Source organism: Callorhinchus milii, unplaced genomic scaffold (genome assembly GCF_018977255.1).
Source record: "Callorhinchus milii isolate IMCB2004 unplaced genomic scaffold, IMCB_Cmil_1.0 Scaffold25, whole genome shotgun sequence".
NCBI lineage: Eukaryota > Metazoa > Chordata > Chondrichthyes > Chimaeriformes > Callorhinchidae > Callorhinchus > Callorhinchus milii.
In genome coordinates this window covers 5,092,798-5,115,524 of record NW_024704766.1, presented here as the reverse complement: position 1 = coordinate 5,115,524, position 22,727 = coordinate 5,092,798, and the positions used below count along the sequence as shown (strand labels likewise).

The following is a 22,727-nucleotide window of genomic DNA, read 5'->3' as shown; positions in this document are numbered from 1 at the left end:
TTCAGCCTTCAGCTCCCCTCTCGACTCTCTACCCCCTCCTCGCTCCCTTCCCTCCCCTCACCCTGACCATTTACCCCCAATGCTCGGGTCCCGACCCAACTGTACAGCACCTCGGGACGTCCTCCTGACGTGAAAGGCGCTCTATAAATGAAATCTTGTTGTTGTTGTGTATTTTGCGGCCGAAACACGGCAGCCAATTGCGTATAGAAGTGTCCCACAAGCATCATGGATTGAGCAACCAAATTGTTATTTTTTTTCAATGATATTTCAATGACGTGCTGCTATTTTTGTAAAACAAAATGTACTGAAGAAGTCCTTGCTGATCATATTTTAATATATATCTATAATGCGCTAGCTGACAATAAACAGATTATTGCAATGGTATCAATGTGTTTGGTCATATTTTTTATCCGGCAGTCCGTAATTACAAGCCTGTAAGTGTTGGGATTTTGGTTGAAGCCTCCAAAGCCCTCCATGGCTTTGCCCCTTCCTACCTCTGTGACCCGCTAACGCCATATCAACCTGTCCGCTCCCTCCGCTCAACATCGGTGGTCGGACCTTCAGCCTTTTTGCCCCCACCCTTTGGAACTCCATCCCACATTTCCCTTCACCTCGCTCCCTCCCTTGCCTGTCTCAAGATGCTCCTCTTCAATCATGGCCAAGGCACTCTCCTACCCCCACCCTCCAATCCCCCCTGATCCCAACATCCAGCTGGGGTCCAAATCCCTGACTGTCCAGCGCCTTGGGATGTCTTCCCGATGTGAGTGAAAGGCGCCGTGTAAATGTAATGTGTTGTTGGGAATAAAATACCCACAGTTGGTATTTCAGTGAATTGCATCATCTCTGATTCACTGACCTGTCAGCCTGCGACTCACTCCAGGAATACGTTCATAAACCTGCCCAAATCCTTGGATTATTTTCCAGCCTGTAATTCATTCCCGGGTTGTTCTCTCTGTATAAACCGTCCTCCTGAACAACCTCTCAGTTGGTTTACAGCCTGAATCTCGCTCCCAGGTAATCATAGAATCTTACAGCGCAGAAGGTCATTCTGGCCATCGTGCCTGTGCCAGCTCTTTGAAAGACGTAGCAACAAGTCCCACTCCATCTGCTCTTATCCCAAATGTTTTCCTTTTTAAATCTCCTTTTGAAAGTTATTATTGAATCTGCTTCTACCATCCTTTCAGGCGGTGCGTTCCAGACCACAACAACACTCTGGGTAAAAATTGGTAATATGACAGGTTTAGTCTTCAGGAAAGACTGCGAGAGGAGGTTTTGGGAGGAGGCCCTTTGGGGCTGTCGAGCTATTCCGAAAAGCTTTGTTTTTGGTGCAGACTGACCCGCGGGGAGACGTCTGGACTGCCGACATTCCAGCACATAAGGCTATCAACGTTACCGGATTGTGCATTTTGATGGTTAAAATCAGATTTCTGTTTCCAACTCAAACTCATTAATTCCCACCAATATTACTATTACTACTATTATTATTATTGTTGTTTTCCCGCCTTTCCTGAAGCCATTGAATGACTTTAGGTGCTGCCCCTTTAACACTGCGTTGAGCCCTCTGCCCCTTTACGGATGGCATTGGGTGGCCTGCACCTTTAAGGCTGGCTGGCTGGCCTTCCCCTTTAAGGCTTGGAGGGGTGGCCTTCCCCTTTAAGGCTGGGCGGGGTGGCCTTCCCCTTTAAGGCTTTGAGGGGGTGGCCTTCCCCTTTAAGGCTGGGGAGGCCGCGCCGGGCCCTGGGTTTCCCGCAGCCGCAGGTACAGCAGTGCCTCAGCCCCGACCTCAGGGCCCGACCCGCGGGGCCACCGGAGTGTGCGGCTCCGTGTGTGTGTGTGACTGTGTGTGACTGTGTGTATGTGTGTGTGTGACTGTGTGTGACTGTGTGTGTGTGACTGTGTGTGTGACTGTGTGTGTGTGTGTGTGTGTGTGACTGTGTTGTCTGTGTGTGACTGTGTGTGTGACTGTTGTGTGTGTGAGACTGTGTGTGTGTGTGTGTGTGTGTGTGTGTGTGACTGTGTGTGTGTGTCTGTATGTGTGTGTGTGACTGTGTGTGACTGTGTGTGTGACTGTGTGTGTATATGTCTTCTGTGCTGTGTATCTATACACTGTGTACTGTGTGTGTACACTACTGTATACTGTGCGCTCTGGACTGTCGGCTGTGAGTACACTGCACTGTGTTTATACACTGTGTTTATACACTGTACACTAAGCTGTGTGTGTACTCTTGTGCATCATGTACACCGTATACTGTGTTTGTTCACTACACTGTGCATTATGCTGTGTATATACACTGTATTCCGTACACAGTATATAGACTGAGTATCTGCATTGTACTCTGCGTATATACACTGTTAGTACAATCACTGCTGTATTGTATGGTGCGCGTGTGTACACTATATACACTGAGTATACGCTGTATGCACCAGGGTCTGTGGCTATGTCTGTCGGACAGAGAGGGGAGGTAGGATTATAGAGTTAACAACAACAACAACAACAAGAATACATTTGTACCGCGTTAAGAAGGACGATGGGGGTCGATAACCAGAGGACGCAGATGTAAGATTAAAAAAAAAAGTGTCCCGTCGGAGCGAGTGAGTTGTTGGGGTCTGGAATGCGATATCTGAAAGGAGAGCGGAAGCAGATTCCACAGTAACCTTCAAAATGGGATTAGAATAGGTCCGTAAAAAAAAAAAAGGAAAAACTTGTGGGTGAAAAGTGGAGCCGATTACGCACATCAGAGTCAGTGTCCCCCAAACAGTGGTCGATTGAGTGAACATATTATTATTATTATTATTATTTATTACACATTGCTTTAGAAAAAACAGTTGACTAACAACCGGGTTCCTACTAAAGCGAGGTGACCGGAGGTGTGTGGAGTGAGGGAACTTCCCGAAAGTTTCGCCCCTCCCGGGAATCGAACCCGGGTTCCCTCGTTTCCTCCAACCCACTGAGCTACAGGACTCAACAGCTTGTGGGGCGTGTGTTTATTTTCCTCAGAGTCTGTTTGGAGCTGGATGGAGCTGGTTCTGAAGAGAAATGACAGACCAGGAGAACAACAATAACATCTCCAACAACCCCTTCGCAGCTCTCTTCAGCTCTCTGGCCGATGCCAAGCAGTTCGCTTCTGTTCAGCGTCAGCACTTCGTCCAGAGAGGTTAGTCCAGCCTGACTCCAGCATGTCTGCGAGAGAGAGAGAGAGCGAGAGAGAGAGAGAGAAAGGGGGAGGATGGGGGAGAGGGGCAATTGGGGGGGGAGAGCGGCAACGGCGGGAGAGCGCGAGCGGAGGGATGGAGGAAGGAGGAGGGGGGAGAAGGAGGGGAGGGGAGTGGGGTGGGGAAGAAGAGACGAGGTGCGCAATACAATACAAAACTACATTGGTTTTGCGCCTTTCGAGTCGGGAGGGTGTCCCCAAGGCACAAGTCTACTATACATGTAGACGCTTACTACTGATGTAGTGACCTCCCTCTGTGTCTCTCTCTCTCTCTCTCTGGTAGAGGACGACGATGAGAATCAGGACTCGGGCAGCAGTGTGTCCGGGAGCTATGACAATGAGGACTCATTTGCCGAGGTGGACCGGGCTTTCCGCTCGCAGAAGGAGATCTTTGAGCAGCTCAACATCAACCACATGCTGCAGCGCATCTTCCTCATCACTCTGGACAACAGTGAGTGTCTGACACACATAGGAACAGGAGGAGGCCATTCAGCCCCTCGAGCCTGTACCGCCATTTTATTAAATCACGGCTGATCCGTACCACAATTGCAATTACCCGCCTTTGCCCCATATCCCCCGATGACCTGACAAACATCTATCTACTTCAGTCTTGAAAATGTGAATGGATTCAGCGATAACCTTTTGGTGGAGGGAGAGAATTCCAGATTCCGATTAGCCTTTGAGTGAAAAACTGCCTCGTGGTATTCTCTCAGTCACTCGCGCGCTCGCCTCTGGGTTCAGCTCCTGGACGCTACCCTGCACGAGTGGCGCTTTAAATAATAACGATGATAATAATCCTTGCACTCGCTACAGCGCCTTACGTCTCAAAGCACTTCACGGGATATACTGTATATTTTGTGAGCGAAAAGCCGCGTCGCAGAAACTGGTGTGAATTGAGTTGACAAAATTATCATTCTTGTTCAAAGCATTTTTTTTTTTTTTTTTGGTGGTGGGGTGAGGGTGGGGATTGTTGAAGGGATTATTACCCCTGGAAAGCAGTTCCACAATTGTGTTGTGGAACAACATCGGCAAATTAAACAAATTTCCATTTGTATAAGGTGCCGTGTTTGGGGTGAGTGTAGTGTGTGTGTGTGTGTGTGTGTGTGTGTTGATGGCCGCTGTGGTGTGTGTGTGTTTAAGGTGAGCCCAGCCCGAAGGACGAGAATGGAATCCCACAGCGTTGTGTCTTCCTGGGGGAAATGGCGTCTGATCTGGACGGACAGGACTGGCTGGACATGAGAAATGTGGAGCAGGTAACGGCACATCTCCCTCCTCCCCTCACAGCAGCTTTACAGTGAGAGAGGAGGTGGTGGTTGGGGGGGGGGGAGCTGGACACCGAGCCTGGGTGGGGTGGCGTGTGGTGGGGGGGTCGGTGGTGACCATAGGTGCGGTCAAAGAGGTTTTAAGACTGATGTGGGGGAGAGGGTGGTGAGGGCGGGAAATTTGGTTGCGTTTGATTCAGCCCCTTATCACGTCGTTGAGACATTTCAAAGCGCTTCACAGAATATACTGCAAAGTGTAGTGACTGTATATTTTGTGTGCGAAACGCAGCAGCATCCCACAAACAGTCGTGGATTGAGTGCCCAACCGGATTCCTACGTATTTCCAGGTGAACGGAGGCATGTGTGGGAAGTAAGGAAACTTGCCTAAGGCTTTGCCCTGACCCGGGAATCGAACCCGGATCCTTTTGCTTGCGAGACGAGCGCTCTAACCGCTACTCTACAGGACTCTGGCTTCCCTGTTTAGTACGGGTTTGGCCTGACTGGGACCTGTTTCTCTCCTGTCACAGGCTCTGTTCAATCGGATGTTGCTCGAGAACCCTGAGTCCCATCTGATCTCCATGACGACAGCGAACGCCCTCAACCTCTCCGCGGACCGTGACGCGGGCGAGAGGGACATCGTCAAGTATCTCTTCGATTGCTTTCGGAGAGCGAAGGAAGAGGTGGGTCTTAGTTCACTGACGGCCATGGTTTCTCCATCCTCGTTCGGCTGCTGATGTCGTCTGTGATTCTAATTGGAGTTTGTGGGTGTGTGTGTGTGTGTGTGTGGGAGGAGGTGGGGAGAGTGTGAGGAGGTGGGGAGAGTGTGCGGAGGTGGGGGAAGCGTGCGGTGGGGTTGGGAGAGAAGTGTGCGTGTGTGTGCGAGGGTGGATGGGGCCACCAGATTATTTTGGCCACTGAATTATTTTATATCTGAATTATTTTGGCTATATGGTTGGCATCCTGTGTGATTAAGGCTGATCCTATCCTTACCCTACGCTCACCCGCGCACACTCAACCATGTCGTCAATCCTCCAGTGTCCAGCCCTGAGCCCTGTAAGCGAGCGGTAGTTCTCGCACATCATGTCCCGCCGTAGCTCTGGGTCGCTACTGTTGTTGTCGTTGGGTCGTTGAGCTGTTCACTGTTTATCACAGACTTCGCTCCCATTTTCCACGGTCCTGTTTTCCTTTCTTTGCTCCCGCGGAGAGGCCAGATCTGAAGTGAAACACAGTCCGCGCACTCTGTCTCTCACTCTCTCACTGACTCTCCACCCTCTCTCACTCTCACACTCTGTCTCTCTTTCTCTCTTGCGCATCCGGAGACAGATCACGAAGGTTCCTGAGCTGCTGCTGCCGTTCGCGGTGAAGTGTAAGGAGCTGACGGTGATCAACGCTCACACAGCCCTCCTCACCCCAGAGATCTACATCAACCAGAACATCTGCGCCGAGCTCCTGGACCTGATGCTTGGGATTAATGGGCCAAGTGAGTCCTATCCTGAGTGGGGGGCGCGGGTGTGTTGGAGGGGGGGGCACGGGAAGGACCAGTGCCATAGAACGTCCTCCCGATGTAAAAGATGTTGTACAAATGTAATTTGTTGTTTTGCTGTATGGTTCCCCATCTTGAATGTCGCTGCTGGTCGCGGACACAGAGGGATTTCCATCTACAACAAAGCTCTTTGACTCCCTGTAGCCTCACACGCTGAGAGGACTCGGGTTCGATTCCTGGGTCGGGTGAAAGCTTAGGCACAGTTTCCTTACTCTCTGTTTATCTGGCAGTAAGTAGGAACCCGGTTGTTAGTCAATTGAAGGATCGCTTTTCCGGAGATAAATAATAATAATAATTTGGTCACTGAATCCACGACTGTTTGTGTGAGACGCTGCTGTGCGCAATTGGCTGCCGAGTTTCGCCCACAAAACACACAGTCAATTCACTTTGCAGTATATTCTGTGAAGGGCTTTGAGACGTCTCGAAGACGGGATAAGGCGCTGTATCAAATGCGAGGGTTATTAATCTTACAGCGTTCATGCCTGTAAGCGTACAATCACGCGCTCACACCATTTCCCCCCCTCCATTGGTGGGAAGTTGAGCTTCTTGTTGTTCTTCTCTCCCGTTTTCCGCACTGAAGCGCTTTGAGGCATTTCAGTGTGACGGGTCTGTAAGGTTCTGCCGCTTCCTTCCTTCGCTCAGACTTTGAGGAGGTGGCGGAGTTCGTCGACGATGTGGTAAATGCCTTAAAGGTGGACGAGGAGGTGAGGACCCTGAACGAAGTGATGTTTCCATTGCTGGAGATGTTAATGGAGCGCGTACGGGAGATGGAACTTTGCCAGGTCCTGTTGTACAACTACCTGGATATCCTCCTGTTCATCACGCGGCAGCCCACACTGGCACAGGTAAAGGTTAAACCTACATTAATGTGCTCGCGTGCACTTAGCAAAGCCCCTTAGTTTTGATGTAGGGCCTCATCTCAAAGGATTTGTGAGGTGAAACACAGACCTTTACTGCGCAATTGTAGTCACTTAGTGACCGTATTTGATAGCTTGTGAGCTGCAGATGTCACCCTCGTAACCCTACCCCTACTCTCCCTCTCCCTGTCCTCCACCCCTTCTGATCCCAACCCCCAGCTCAGGTCCTTCACTGTCCAGGGCCTTGGGACGTCCTCCTGAAGTGAAAGGCGCTGTGTAAATGTCATTTATTGTTGTTTTTGTTGTCCTGCGACCAGGTTGATATGGCTAGGCTTTAGTTCTGACCTGTTGAGTTGTGGCGTAGTGGTTAGAGCACTCGCCTCGCAAGTCGGTTCGATTCCTGGACAGGACGAAACCTTAGGCAAGTTTCCTTACTCCACACTGACGCCTCTGTTTACTCAGCAATAAGTAGGAACCCGGTTATTAGTCGATTGGCGGATCGCTTTTCCGTGGGTAAAATTATTTTAAAAAAATAATAATTTGGGTCACTCAAACCCCGGCTGTTTGAGGGACGCTGTTGTGCGCAATTGGCTGCTGCGTTTGGCCCACAAAATACACAGTCACTACGCTTTACAGTAAAATTGTGCGAAGTAATTAGGATGACCTCCTGACATGAAAGGTGCTATACAAATGTAATTTTGTTGTTGTCTCGAAGACATGATAAGGTGCTATATCAAATGGCTGACATTTAATATGGTGCCTTATGTCTTCGAGGTGTCTCAAAACGCCTTATTAGTATTATTGTTAAGCAACTTGTGATCACTCCGACAGGTTTTCCTAGACTTCATTCAACCCCAGGACCTCAGTAACGGGAATCTGTACCAGAAAACGTTGCTGGGAAGCATCCTGAACATCTCCTGCCTCCTGAAAACCCCGGGATTAGTGGAGAACCATTCCTACTTTCTGAATCCCTCTCGCACCAGTCCTCAGGAGATCAAGGTTCAGGAAGCTAGCATTCACCAGGTGAGGGTAGGGGAAGCGAACACACCGGGCGGGGTGAGGGGGAGGGGGAGAGAGAGAGAGGGGGAGAAAGGGGACAGCAATTGTGTACAGCAGTGTGCCACAAACAGTGATGGATTGAATGACCAGATTATCATTATTAATATTATTGTTTTTCTCTCTCTCTCTCTCTCTGCCTGTCCCGCAGTTCATGGCTCAATATCACGACAAGATCCATCAGATCCTCCGTAACTTGATCCAGCTCTCACCGGGCACCAAACACCGGCTGTTGTCCTGGCTCGGTCACTGTCTGTTCGCCAACGCCGGCCGCACCAAGATCTGGGCCAATCAGATGCCCGAACTCTTCCTCCAAATGTACGCCTCGGATACCTTCTTCGTGAACCTCGGCGCCGCCCTCCTAAAGCTGTGCCAACCCTTCTGCCGGCCTCACTCTCTCAAGCTGCTCACCTTCAACCCAACCTATTGCGCCCTCAAGGAGCTGAACGAGGAGGAACGTAGAACTAGGAACGTTCACATCAAAGGTAGGTGCGGATGGGGGGTTGGGTGCTCTCTGTGTGAGGAGGGTGTGGGGCACTTATCTGTCGGTCCGGCTGTCGATCCCTCTCTCTGTCCGTGTGAGTTGGCTGCCGCGTTTCTCCCACAAAATACAGTCACTTTACACTATAATTCTCTGAAGACGTCTCAAGGATGTTATAAGGCTCTATATCCATCCTTCAGTCCCTTCGCCTCACTCCCTCCCTTGACTCCTTCAATGTCCCGTCTAAAGACCCTCCTCTTCAACCTCGCCTTCGGCCACCCTCCTACCCCCACCCTCCCTGCCCTCCACCACTCCTGATCCCAACCCCCAGCTCGGGTCCAAATTCCTGACTGTCCAGTGCCTTGGGATATCACCCGATGTGAAAGGCGCTGTGTAAATGTAATGTGTTGTTGTTATTGTTGCCTTAGGTTTGGACAAGGAGACGGCTCTGATGTCACTGCCCCCGGACTTCGAGCCCACATTTGCCGAAACCTACAACTTAGTGACGGAGAATTTAATCCTGACACAGTACACTTTACACCTGGGCTTCCACAGGTACAGAGCCACAGAACACCCCCTGTCTCCCTCCGTCTCTGTCTGTCTTCTCTGTGTCTGTCTTCTCTCTGTCTGTCTTCTCTCTGTCTGTCTTCTCTCTGTCTGTCTTCTCTCTGTCTGTCTTCTCTCTGTCTGTCTTCCCCCGGTCTCTGTCTGTCTGTCCTCCCCCAGTCTCTCTCTGTCTCTGCATGTGCCCACCGTTATGTCTCACCCACGTTGCTGTGGCAGGCTACACGACCAGATGGTGAAGATGAACCAGAACCTGCACCGGCTGCAGATGGCGTGGCGAGACGCCCAGCAATCTTCCAGCGCCGCGGCGGAGGGCCTGAGGGAGCAGTTTGAGCGGCTGATGACCATCTATCTGTCCACCAAAGCCGCTGCCACCGAACCCCAGATGCTGCAGAACTGCGTGAACCTACAGGTCTCCACAGCCACCATCCTGGTGCAGTTTGCCCTGGGCAGCCATGGCACCGGCTACCTGCCCGTGGCCTTCCCTCTGCCCCCCCTGGAATACTGTCCCCTGGCACATGTCCCAGGTACGAAGAGTGCTCTCTGTGTGTGTGTGTGTGCCACAAGACCCTCACAGCACCACGAGACGGGGCGGGGGGTGGGTGGGTATCACCTGCGCAGAGAGACTACTGAGTCCCATATCTTATATCTTCGAGCACTCGCCCTCGCAGGCGAGAGGACCCGGGTTCGATTCCGTTCCTGGCCGGGCAGGGCGAAATATTAGGCAAGTTTCCTTACTCTGCGCACACGCCTCTGTTTACCAAGCAGTAAGCAGGAAATCCGGTTGTTAGTGTATTACCAGATCGCTTTCCAGGGGGTAATAAGAATCGTAATAATAATAATCTCTTCCCCACTCACCGATTCCTGGAGAACAGGGTTGCGGGCTGACCACAACAAATTACATTTACACACAGCGCCTTTCACTCAGGAGGACATCCCGAAACAGTCATGGATCCTCAGGAGGATGAAGAGGAGGGAAGGTCCTGAGGTGGTTCTTGAAGGAAGGGAGGGGGTGAGGCGGAGGGTCTGTGAGATGGAGTTCCAGAAGGTGGGGGCAGAGAGACTGAAGGCCCACCAGCCGATGGTGCGGCGGGCAATGTGGGGGACGTGAAGCAGGTTGGAGCCCGCTGAGCGGCAAGAGCGGACAGGTTGGTAGGGGGTTAGTGGATCACGGACGTAGGGAGGAGCAAGGCCGATTGCAGTTGGGAATTTTCCCACCGCCAGGCGCGAGGTGCCTGCTGTGTGATGGCTGTGCTGTGCCGTGACGTGGTTTGACGCTGTGTGGCACGGGCTGTGACGACTCACTTTGCTGTGTTTCCCCACAGAGTTCTTTGCCGACAACCTGGGCGACTTTTTCATCTTCCTGCGGCGCTTTGCGGATGAGGTGTTAGAAACGGCAGGCGATTCGCTGGAGCACATCCTGCACTTTGTCACCGTCTTCATGGGCAACGTGGAGAGGTGGGTCTTCTAGAATCATAGAGTCTTACAGCACAGAAGGAGGCCATTCGGCCCATCGGGCCTCTGCTGACTCTTTGAAAAAGCTACCAACTAGTCCCACTCCCCACCACGCACTCCCCACCCGCTCTTACCCCATAGCCCCACACATTTTTCCTTCTTCCCTCTACCCAATTCCCTTTTGATTATATAGCCTCATCCGGTCACAAAGCACTTCACAGGAAATATTGTAAATACTGGAATGTTGTATAAAATTTTGATGGAGTTTGAGAGCAACTGTGTATTGTGTGTGTGTGTGTGGTGATGGGGGGAGAGACACTCCATCCCACAATCCCTTCGCCTCACCTCCTCTCCGCTGCCTCCTTCAAGGCCTCTCTCAAGACCCTCCTCTTCGACTTATCCAATTCCTTTTTCAAAGCGAGTATCAAATCTACTTCCAACACCATTTCAGGCAAAGCATTCCAGACGCTAACGAGTCTCTCGCCTCGCGGAGTGGCTAACTTGGTCTCTAATTGCCTTCTGATTTCCCTGTTGGCCAATATCTCTCTCCTCCCGGTCGGGCTCCCCTCTCACTAGTGGTTTCCTGTGTTTTTTAAAAGGATTTCATTTGAGGTGTATGTTAGTTGCGTCAGGAAGTGCTGTTACGTAGTGGATAGAGCACTCGCCTCGCAAACGAGAGGACCTGGGTTCGATTCCCAGGCAGGGGAAAATCGGAGGCAAGTTTCCTTACTCCACTCGCCTCTGTTTACCGAGCAGTAAGTAGGAACCCACTTGTTAGTTGATTGCCGGATCGCTTTCTGGATCCCTCCAAAAAATAATAAATAAATAATAATAATTTGGCCATTCAATCCACGACTGTTTGTAGGACACTGCTGTGTGCAATTGGCTGGCGTGTTTCGCCCACACGATACACAGTCACTGCACTTCACAATACATTCCGTGAAGCGCTTTGAAAAGTCTCGAAGAGGTGATAAGGCGCTGTATGAAGTGCGAGGTGTACGTTAGTGGGTCAGTTTGCGTATTCACGTAATAATAATCCTTTTCTAATAATCTGTAAGCCTGCGTGTCACTTCACAGGATGAAGAACCCTCACCTGCGGGCGAAGTTGGCTGAGGTGCTGGAGGCAGTGATGCCTCACCTGGAGCCGACACAAAACTCGCTGACCTCCAGCCTGTTCCACCGCGAGCGCGTCTTCTGCTCCTACCAGCACGCACCGCACCTGGCCCAGGCTCTCATCGAGGTCTTTGTGGACATCGAATTCACAGGTAGGTTGTTTATGTGGGTGTCTGGGTGTGTGTGACAGCTGAGGGTGTGTGTGTGAGTGTTCACTCCCTCAATCCCTCCGCCTTGCCCCCTTTCTCCCCCTTTCATATTCGCTGCCTGAAGACCTTCCTCTCTGACCGTGCTTATGGTCACCTCCCCCTCCCTCCCCCCAGCTTGGCATCGTGCTCCGCCACTGTCAAGCGCTCCGAGACATAGCCCTTCGTGAGGTGCAAGTTGTTCTTGTTGTTGTCTATTCCATGTCTGTCTCCGTGATGCTGACACCCCCTGTGTTGCCAGGCGACCCTCACCAGTTTGAGCAGAAGTTTAACTACAGGCGGCCGATGTACCCCATCCTGCGGTACATGTGGGGCCTGGAGAACTACAGGCAGAGCATTAAGGTGTGTGTCTGTCAGACCGGCAGCTCTCTGCAAAGCTTCCGCTCGTGCGCGCTTGTGTGTACTCCATCGCTGGCCTGGACGGACCCTTGTTTTCCGCTGTGTTTGTGCCGTCTTCGTGGAGTCGGGAATTTCATCCCATCACTACCTCGTGGAGTCCTGTAGCTTAGTGGTTAGAACCATCGCCTTGCAAGCGAGAGGACCTGGGTTCAATTCCTGGGCAGGGCAAAATATTGGGCAAGTTTCCTTACTCCAAACGCCCCTGTTTACCAGCAGTAAGTAGGAACCCACGTATTAGTCGATTTTGGTGGATTGTTTTCCGGGGGTAATAATCCCTTCAAAAAAAAATAAAAATAATAATCATTTGGTCACTCAATCCACGACTGTTCGTGGTGCACTGCTGTGCGCGTTTGACCTACAAAGGTATATTCTGTGAAGCGTTTTGAGACGTCTCAAAGACGTGATAAGCTGCTAGATCAAATGCAAGCAATATTATTTTAATATCAAGCGCTCCGGGACTCTATCCCGGGTGAAGGACACTACACAAATGCAAGTTGATGTTGTTATTTTCAAAATTATATTGTTGTTTATTCTTGTGGTTCAGAACTTGGCTGACTACGCCTGTGACAACCTGGAGGCCATGAACCCTCCACTCTTCCTTCGCTTCCTCAACCTACTCATCAATGACGCCATTTTCCTGCTGGATGAAGCTATCCAGGTAACCTGCGCCTGAGGCACGTTTGTCTCCGTAATAAACCCTCACAGTGGTTTATTACACCCATGACCTCCGTACCTCTCTGACCCGCGTACCCACTGCCCTCCTCCGCTCCACCATCAGAGGCCGCGCTTTCAGCCACTACACGCCGGAACTCTGGAACTCTCTCCCTCAATCCCTCCGGCTTGCCCTCTCCCTTCCTCCCCCATCTTCATATCACGCCTGAAGACCTTCCTCTTCGACGGTGCCTACGGGCACCTCCCCCAGCTTGATGCCTTGCTCCACCACTGTCAAACGCCCTGGGGCGCTACCCTATGTGAGTGAGGGTCGCTGTGTAAATGCAAATTGTTGTTGAGATAACTTACCATGTTTTTGAGGGTGAAACAAAACTGCAAGTTTTTTTGTTATATCCTCTTGCCTCTTGAGTTTAACAAGCGATGGGAGAGACCTACCCAACAACAACAACTTGCATTTATATAGGGCCCTCTATGCTGGATAGCGTCCCGGAGCGCTTCACAGTGGCGGAGTCGGGCAACGAGCCGAGGAGAGGGGGGAGGTGAACGTAAGCACGTGCCCAAAGGATGGCTAATACTCATTTAGTTTGGGAGGGATTGAGCGGGTTTGCCGACAAATACACAGTCACTACACTTGTTGTTGTTTCCCGCAGTACTTGAGCAAGATTAAAATCCAGCAAATCGAGCGGGACAGAGGGGAGTGGGACGGGCTGGCCCCAGAGGCTCGCAGGGAGAAGGATACCAGCCTCCAGCTGTTCGGGCAGCTGGCGCGTTTCCACAACATCATGTCCAACGAGACCATCGGCACCCTGACGTTCCTCAGCTCAGGTTCGCAGCTCAAGGGGTCTGTCCCCCTACGCTTGCTTGTTCATCTAGGGCCACCCTACCCGTTAGGCTTTGGCTTGCAGGGTTAACAGGAGCTGAATGGGATGACTCCTTGCCCCCAGTGACTGGTCTGCCCTTCCTGTCCTGCTGATGAGTCAGGCTGGGCTGCGCTGTCAGCAGCTGGAATACTGCGGACTGACCTGCCTGGCTCAGGAACTGGAATAGAAACTCGATTCCGTTGCCAAATGTGTCACGTTGGACTCTGTTCAACTATCCTTCTTGGGGGAGGTGGGGAAGTGGGAGGGAAGTGGGATCTCCAGTTCAGCTCCAAGGAGACCATGCTTACCTCCCTCCTCCTCCCGCTCCCAGGAGCATAGACCAGGTGAGGAGGGGGCTGTGTGTGTGTCCCAGTGAGCCTGTGCTCAGAAACTCTGAAAGCCACACTCTCGCCTCAGTTTAATAAGATAGAGTAGACCTACGTGAAGGCTGGGTCCATAACAATACTTGCCTGGTTTGGGAGGGATCGAGGTGGTTTGTTGACAAATACACAGTCACTACACTTGATGGAGATTGCCGTGCTTTGCCGAGTGGAGGGTGACCGTGGCTTTTATCACGGCGCCCAGTGCGGTGACGATTGCTCTGTGGTTTGATTCTCCGACAGAAATCAAGACCCTGTTTGTGGCACCGGTGCTGTCCGAGAGGATCATCTCTATGTTAAACTACTTCCTTCAGCACCTGGTGGGGCCCAAAATGGGAGCCCTGAAAGTTAAGGACTTCAGCGAGTTCGACTTCAAACCACAACAGCTGGTCTCAGACATTTGCACCATCTACCTGAACCTGGGGTAAGTGAAACGGCTCGGCCACACAAGGTCGGGGGGTGGTAGGGGGTGGGGGGAGGTGCTGTAGGGGGCTCATATTCTGGCCAGTTCAGCGCTAGACCCGGATTAGAAGGTTATGTGTTGCTGCTGGGTTCAAAGTCAATTTAGGATCAGGAGTAGGCCGTTTAGCCCCTGGAGCCTGTTCTGCCATTCTATTAGATCATGGCTGATCGGTACCTCAACTCCAATTGCCCGCCCTTACCCCCATATCCCTTGATGCCCTGACCTGAGTAACAGCTGAACACCGCAGTCTTGACACAGTGAATGTCCAAACCAAACTGGGAATTCCAGGCATGTCACCCACACATGGAAATCCCCGCGATAGATTGTTGGAATGGAATGCGCTCTCTGTCTCTCGCTCTCCCTGGAGGGACTCTTCCCAATTGCTTACCTAATACCGGAGAGTAATAGGCTGCAGGTTGACGAGAGCCAAGGCTTGGGGGGGATCCCCAGAGTGTGCGTTGGGTGTAACTGCTGGAGTCTAACCAGCTAACACCACAATGTGGACACCCAAACCCCGGGACCTGATCTTAGGAAGTCTCTTAGTGGATCAAGAACCGAGCAAAATCTTTTGATTTTACATATATATAGATATATATATATTTTAAAAAATGTCCTGACTGTCGCCTCCTCTCGTTCTAGCGAGCGGGACAGTTTCTGTGCCACGGTGCCCAAGGACGGACGTTCCTACTCGCCCACCCTCTTTGCTCAGACCGTACGTGTCTTGAAGAAGATCAACAAACCGGGAGACATGATCGTGGCCTTCAGCGACTTGGCCGAGAAAGTGAAAGTAAGTCACGCCAAAGTCATGTCAAGGTCACCCGCTCGCATCATGCCAACTGTATAGAATGACCAGACTGTCCATAATTAATTAATAAAAATAAAAATAATCCTTGCATTTGATACAGCGCCTTATCAGGTCGTGGAGACGCCGCAAAGTGCTTCACAGGATAGACTGTAAAGCGGAGTGGGGAGGAAATTGGAAAAATAATAATATTACTAATCCTTTCATACAGTGCTTTATCACATCTTCAGCAGGATATCTCAAAACGCTTGATAGAATATAACTATAAAATGACTGGGTAATTTGTAGGCGAATGTGAATTCTCCTCAGCTTGGGGTGAGGTCTCCCTGGGGCTAACAACAACAATGACATCTATACAGCGACTTTCACGTCGGGAGGCCGTCCTAAGGCGCTGGACAGTCAGGGATTTGGACCCAATGGGGGGTTGGCATCATTCTCTCTAACGTCCGCTCTCTGGCCTCAGTCTTTTGCAGACCGGCAGCAGCAGGAAGAGGAGACGTATGTAGACGCCCCAGATGAGTTTCTGGACCCCATCATGAGCACCGTGATGATGGACCCTGTGATGCTTCCCTCCTCCCGGGTCACTGTGGACAGATCCACCATAGCCAGACATCTGCTCAGGTAAGGAGCTGGGTTTCTACCATTGGGATTTAGGGTGGGAGGGTGGAAATAATGCTCCATGTGTAAACGTCATGTGGCCATAAGATCATAACGATGTTTGGGACAGACGAACAGGAGGAGATAATTCAGCCCCTTAAGCCTGTTCCGTCATTCTATTATATCATGGCCCATCTCCAATTTGCAACGAGGAGTTATAGAGATTAATATTCATTATTTTATCAGATAGATTCCTTTTAGGAAACAATATCTTGAGATACAGTATATCATTTGGGATATTATATGTACAAGCGACTGCCAGGATGGTGGAAGGCGAACTGTATGGACCTTGGTCTTCCTTTGTCTGGCAATTCTTATGTTTTTATTATTACACATCAGTTCTTTCTGTTTGCGATCGTGTTCTGTAGGGAACACGTCTCCCGCCCAGCCTGCCCCATCATCGGTGGTTGGGCCATAAGCCTCAGGAACCCCCTTCCCTTCTCCTCGCTCCCTCCCTTGCTTCCTTCAAGGCATATCAAGACCCTCCACTTTACCCGCGTCTTTGGTCACCCTCCTACCCCCACCCTCCCTGCCCTCCACCCTTCCTTGATCCCAAATCCCTGCTCGTGTCCCAATCCCTGACTATCCAGCCCAGCGCCTTGGGAGGTCCTCCTGACGTGAAAGGCATTGTGTGAATGTCATTTGTAGTTGTTGTTAATGTGCTGTATTTCTGCTGCCCTCCCCGCCCCCCTCCTCTTTCCAGTGACCAAACGGACCCCTTTAACCGCAGCCCACTGACGATGGATCAGATCAAACCCAACGCTGAGCTGCGGGAGAAGATCCAGCAATGGCTCGGCGAGCGACAGCGACACATGGATCATTCTGCGGAAATGTCCGAGTGAAAAAAAAAATACCAACCAACCAACCAACTCACCCACCAAACACACCCCCACCAACACACAAATAAAACCACTTTACAATAGGGGAGCAGCCTTGCTTTGTCTGCACCGAGACCTGTACCTTAAATAGCAGCTTTGTGCGTGATCCGCAGTCTCCTTCTCCGCTCACTGCCTGATCAGTGTCGGCCCCGTGGTCACACCCGGCCTGGCTGCTCGACCCTCAACTTGCTCTCACTCGCTTGCTCTCTCTCCTCTCGCTCCGTGCTGGCGGTTGTCAACCAAAAGCTTCAAGACACCGTCAGGTTTGTTCCGCATTCGGCCTAACTCACTCCGAGTCGCTTTAACGGTTGAGCGTCGTGTGTGTGCGTGTTTTTTTTTTTTTTTTTTGCTGCTACCGCCTACAAACACACAGTCACTACACTCGCCGTCGCCTCCCCGTGAAGCACTTTGTGATGTTTCGGACCCACGTTCTAGGCTCCGGCGTTGAAATTTAATGTGATGAAACTGAGAGAACGACTAACGCTGGTGAAGACGATGCTGATTATTTTTATTATTATTAAGAGTGTTTTATTCGTTCGATCTCCTCGCTCACTCGCTTGGCCGCCCGCTCGGTGTGTCTCGCAGGCTCTGGATGTCGTGTCTTACCTGAAGACCCGGTCGACTACAATTCACCGGCTGATCAATAACTGGGTCCCTTGTCTCGAGAGCCGACCTGGAACGAGCTGGAGTGAGTGTGTGTGTCTGTGTGTGTGTGGGCAGGGGTGTGTGTGGTGTGTGTGTGGGTGGGGGCATTGGGGGTGTGTTAGGGGTCCCTCCTTTGCTGCTGTTTGTGTGGAGGAACTGTAGAGCTTTACTCAGTTCTTCTGTTACAGAACGCTCTCTCTCTTGCTCTGTGTCTCTTAACCACAAAATCTCAAGTATCTTGCTCTGCATGTTATGCATCGCTTCTCTCAGAATAAAATGCCTCCCGTGAGATGCTTTATCTGTTACGTCCCTGGGAATAGCTGAAATAAAGGGAGCTCCACTTTAACCCTGCGAACTGGGCTCTATAGACACTCTCATTATAGGAAGGGCTGACTGGGCAGGGTGTGCGCGAGGGAGTGGGGGGCTGAGTGTGTGTGTTGGGGAGGGGATGAATGTGTGTGTTTGTGTGTGAGAGTGTGTGAGTATATGTGGTTCTGTTTGTGTGTGTGTGTTAGCGTGTGAGTATATGTAGTGTGTGTATGTGTGTGCGCAGGGGTGTGCAACTCTCCGTTGGGCAAGGCCAGGCCTCAGTAGTTCAGGCGGGTCAGTGTGACTTGCTGCCCGTGTAGGGGGTGGAAAGTCTGTGATGTGTAACGGTTGTTGTTACGATTCATCTTTTCCCAACAAACTAGTGACCAAGCGACACAGTCACCCGCCAGAGGGGCTCCGAGGAGGGGCTTCGGCAACTGATGTTTGTCAGAAATCTGCCCCAAGTTCTGCACTGACAGTGGGTAAATGGCACCTGAGAGGTTAGGCCATTGCTGGTCATTTCCCTGGTTTCAATCCACTGTTGTTTGCGCCTATTTCAGTGGCTCTTGACTCACACTGGACATACTCAACATGTCAATTAGTCAGTGTCAAGGAGAGAGAGAAAGAAAGAACAATAACAAATTATATTTGGATTGCGCCTTTCACGTCAGGAGGATGTCCCGGGGTGCTGAAATAGAGAGAAAACACCAAAGAAAGGGAAAATTGAGAGAAAAGGAGAGTGTGAAATTAGAGAGAGAGAGAGAGAGAGAGAGAGAGAAAGTCCATTGTTTGGGTCTGACTTCTGAGAACCAGTGGGAGTTCACATCTTCTTTAAGAGAAGTTGCGGTGACTGATAACCAATGTCCAGCCAAGGGTTAATCAGTCGCTGGAGCATTAACTCGGTTTGTCACTGGAGAGTTGAGGGCGAGGATGGAGGGAATTGCTTCTGTTTGGAAGGTTATTTGCCACAAGTGGCTTTGGAGATTAAGCCCATTGAAAAGAGAAATTGAAAAGTATTTGAGGATTAATGGTTCGAAAGGGTTTAGAGGAAGAGCGGGGTACAGGATTACTACAACAACTTGCGTTTATACAGAGCCTTTCATCCGAGATAGGGTCTCGGAACGCTGGTTAGACCAAAAGGGAGAGAGCAGGGAATGGGATTAGAGTAGAGAGCTGGAGTGGGGGAGCGAGTACCAGCACAGACACAAGGGGCTGGATGACGGCCTCCTGTGCTTTGAAATCTCTTGCAGGGGTTGATTAACTAACCTGCTGGTTGTCTGCGGAATTTCTTGATTTTATTTCGGATCGGAGACGTTTATCTTTCTTTATGTCCCACCTCTTGGGGGGGGTCCATAGAATCATTTCTGAGGAAGTTGCCTCCTGCCAATCTCAGAAACCTCCGCTCTAAGCTCTGTGTACATATGTTGGAATTTTAGTCTATCTCCTTTTGACCTTTCAGCTGATTGAATTTACCCAGTGAGTAGCCAGGTACAAGTGAAACTCTTAATCTTTAATCGATAATCATTAGAGCGGTTTCACCTTTCAGACACTTAGGAACAGGAGGAAGCCATTCAGCCCCTCGAGCCTGTTCCAACACTCTTAGATCATGGTCAATTACCCGCCTTTGCCCCATATCCCGTGATTCCCTGATCTAACAAATCTCTATCCACCTCAGTCTTGAAAATGTAAATGGATTCAGCATCCACAGCCTTTTGGGGGAGGGAGAGAGTTCCAGTACCCTTTGTGTAGGGAAAAAATACATGTCACCCAGTGCAATCTCCACTGGGAGGCTGTGTCTCAGTCCAGGCTGGTGTCCAGGATTCTGCAAGAACCCTTCTTCATTGTATCTGTTGTTGACTTTTCTGTGTATATGTGTGATTGATTTGACTTTGTGTGAATGTTTTATTTCTGAAATCCGGGGCTCTGGATGTACCTAATCTCTGTGGAGTCCTGTAGCATAGTGATTAGAGTGCTCACTTCGCAAGCAAAAGGATCTGGGTTTGATTCCCGAGCAGCTAAACATTGGGCAAGTTTCCTTACTCCAAACACCTCTGTTTACGTAGCAGAGTAGGAACCTGGTTGTTAGTCGATTGGCGGATCGCCTTTCCAGGTGTAATAATCGCTTCAAAAAACAATAGTAATAATTTGGTCACTCATTCCATGACTGTTATGTGGGACACTGCTGTGTGCAATTGGCTGCCGCTTTTCGACCACAAAATATACAGTCAATTCATTTTACAGTATATCCTATGAAGTGCTTTGAGAAGTCTCGAAGATGTGATAAAGCGCTGTATCAAATGCAAGGATTATTATTATTACCTTGTGATCTTTGGTCACGACCTACAACCCAATTAACAATTTTAATGCAATAAAACACACCTGTCTCTCTCCCTTTCTCCCTGCCCAGCTGGGCCAACGGCCAATACCACATGTTACACTAATCTGTAAATACTTCTGCTTAGCTTAGCTGGGGGGCATCACTGAATGGAGACTATTGACAGGAACTCTAGTGATTATCTCTTCCCCTACACCCAACCCCAACCTCGCTGAGAGTCCTGACTGCTACCTGGCTGAGATAGGTAACTCAGCACAGACTGAGAAATGAACCTGTGACCCTGCAGTGTGTGTGGGACGCTGCCTTTATACCCCTCATCCACTGGGGAGAAGCTGGCGTTAATTGTCTTGACTAGGGAGCAAGTGACAAGAGTGTGTTTTGCCCCCACACAGCCGGGGGTGGGGGGAAGGTCTGTCAATCTGTCAGACAGCACTCTGGATATATCTTTTGAGTTTGATTGACCAATGAACGTGGGTCATTGCCAGTGTCAACCCTGGTGACTAAAGATGAGACGTGTACAGAGCAAGGAGTGTTTTGATACCTAATTTGGTTTCGGTCTGTTTAGGCACGTGTGATTCTGTCAAATAATGTAAGATAGTTTTTCTATGGTTAAATTATTGGTTGACTGGTTTAAATGAGACAATTCTTTGGCTTTCCTGTGCTGCTGTCACGCAGTAGACTATGCATTAGCTCCACAGCCTGTTAATGATCTGCTACTGTTTACAATAAGGACAATGTATTAAGAGATATTCAGAAAAACACATTAAAATGGTTACCATATGTTTTCAATGGCTGTGACCTTGGTTTCTGTTTGGAAAGGAGTGGGGGGGTGGTGGTGGGGGGAAGTGGGGGAGAGGGGGGGTGTAAACGCTCATCCCTCCTTATGGTTTCAAAACATTGACTGTTTCCAACATTATGACAACAGCTTGCATTTATACAGCACCCCTCGTGTAGGGTAGCGTCCCAGAGGGGGTAGTAGTGTCGGAGCACGAAGCTGAACTGGGGGAGGTCTCCATGAGCATAGTCGAAGTTGGGGAAGGAGGGGTAAGACGGAGGGATCAAAGTGTTCCAGAGTTTCGGGGCGGAGTGACTGGAAGTGATGGAATAGATTTCACTGGCCAGAATCTCATCAAAAAAAAATGACAGGCTTTATTTATCCCTCTGGCTTAATCCGCCAAATTGTCAATGGAGCCACATTGGTCCTGGTTACAGGAAGAATCCACGCCTTAACCTAGCCTGTGTAATCGAGGGAGCTTCTGACATTAATCAAACTGGGGGAAAAAATGGCTTCGGACATGGATTGTTTTTTAAAAAAAAATAAGTCAAAAGGTTTGTTCGGGAAAACTGATTGAATGCAAACACCAGCAGAACATCGCAACTGCATCACGCCTGCAAATAGTCACTACATTTGACAGGAATTTTGGCTTAAACACTTTGCCTTTGTGGGCCATGTATCAAATGAAACCATTATCTGGCTTTGCTCGGTTTCAGTATTAATCAGCTGCTTCATGACACGTTTTAATCAATATACTGACTAAGAGTCTAAGAGTAGATTTATCATTTCCTCTTAAGAACAGCCAGAGTCTATTCACATTTAGTCTGATCTGCCAGATTATTAGATCAGGGCATTTTCTTTGAATCCAACATTGTCTGGTCTTTCAGAACCGTAGAATCTTGCAGCACAGAAGGAAGCCATTCAGCTCATCGTGCCTGTGTTGGCTCTTTGAAAGATCTACGAACCATCTCCCGCTGTTACCTTAGCCCTGTAAATATTTTCTTTTTACCTATCCAATTCCCTGTTTAAAGCTATTATCGAATCTGCTTCTACCACCCTTTCAAGCAGTACATTCCAGAGTTTGATTTGTTGTAAAAGATTGACTTTTGAGTTAGCTGATCTCGAAACTGTGTTAAAAAAGCAATTTGGTCTATAATTGACCTCAGTGTCCCTGGGATAGGGAGAGAAAAATCAGACAGAAACCTGATTTCTGATGATTCCCTTGCTTGTAAGATTTATGTGGTGGGGGGGGCTGGTGGTTAATTGAGGACCGGGCTTCTTTGGCTTATACCTGGCCAACAATCCTCCAGATAATGGTCATTCGCAGCCGTGTGTGGGGCAAATTGGCTGCTGCGTTCACCTAAAAATACAGTCAATACACACAAGTACATCAACCGTTCATTATTTTAAGTTTCGCGCATGTTTCGCCCACACAGCACACAGTCAATTCACCTTACGGTATATTGTGTGACGCTCTTTTGAGACGTCTCAAAGATGTGATAAGGCGCTGTCTCAAATGCAAGGATTATTATTATTACTATTATTACCTTTTCTAAGCTTTTTTTTTGGAATGGAACCTTCAAATACATAATAGAGCATTAAGCTAATAAACTCGGTTTGGTTTGGTTTAAATGTCAAGAACAAATATAAAGGTTTTTAAAAAGAGAGTTCAGTAAAATCCAAACGAAGTGCCCACAACTGTGGGAACGACCCGATTTATGAATGAACGGTTGGCGCAGGCGCAGTCCTGTGGTGCGTGACACGGCGACAGGCAGCGAATCGGGCAGCCCCGGGGTGGGTGGG

General features: G+C 49.8%; 1 protein-coding gene across 2 annotated transcripts; it reads left to right on the top strand.

Annotated features, from left to right (window-relative positions):
- Window positions 1-1,693: 1,693 nt before the first annotated feature.
- Window positions 1,694-16,876, top strand: ube4a (ubiquitination factor E4A (UFD2 homolog, yeast)). 2 transcript variants are annotated; one of them, XM_007896122.2, is made up of 20 exons: window positions 1,694-1,758; window positions 2,999-3,155; window positions 3,496-3,663; window positions 4,353-4,465; window positions 5,002-5,154; window positions 5,798-5,954; window positions 6,660-6,862; window positions 7,706-7,897; window positions 8,082-8,415; window positions 8,840-8,966; window positions 9,195-9,502; window positions 10,301-10,433; window positions 11,508-11,695; window positions 11,991-12,091; window positions 12,693-12,806; window positions 13,471-13,645; window positions 14,304-14,484; window positions 15,163-15,310; window positions 15,789-15,946; window positions 16,686-16,876. In XM_007896122.2, the coding sequence occupies exons 2-20, from the start codon at window positions 3,038-3,040 to the stop codon at window positions 16,822-16,824; spliced, it is 3,210 nt and encodes a 1,069-aa protein (XP_007894313.2). In that variant the 5' UTR covers window positions 1,694-1,758; window positions 2,999-3,037; the 3' UTR covers window positions 16,825-16,876. The 2 variants fall into 2 exon arrangements, with proteins under 2 accessions (XP_007894313.2, XP_007894314.2); XM_007896123.2 differs by lacking the exon at window positions 1,694-1,758 and adding an exon at window positions 2,098-2,159.
- Window positions 16,877-22,727: the final 5,851 nt, after the last annotated feature.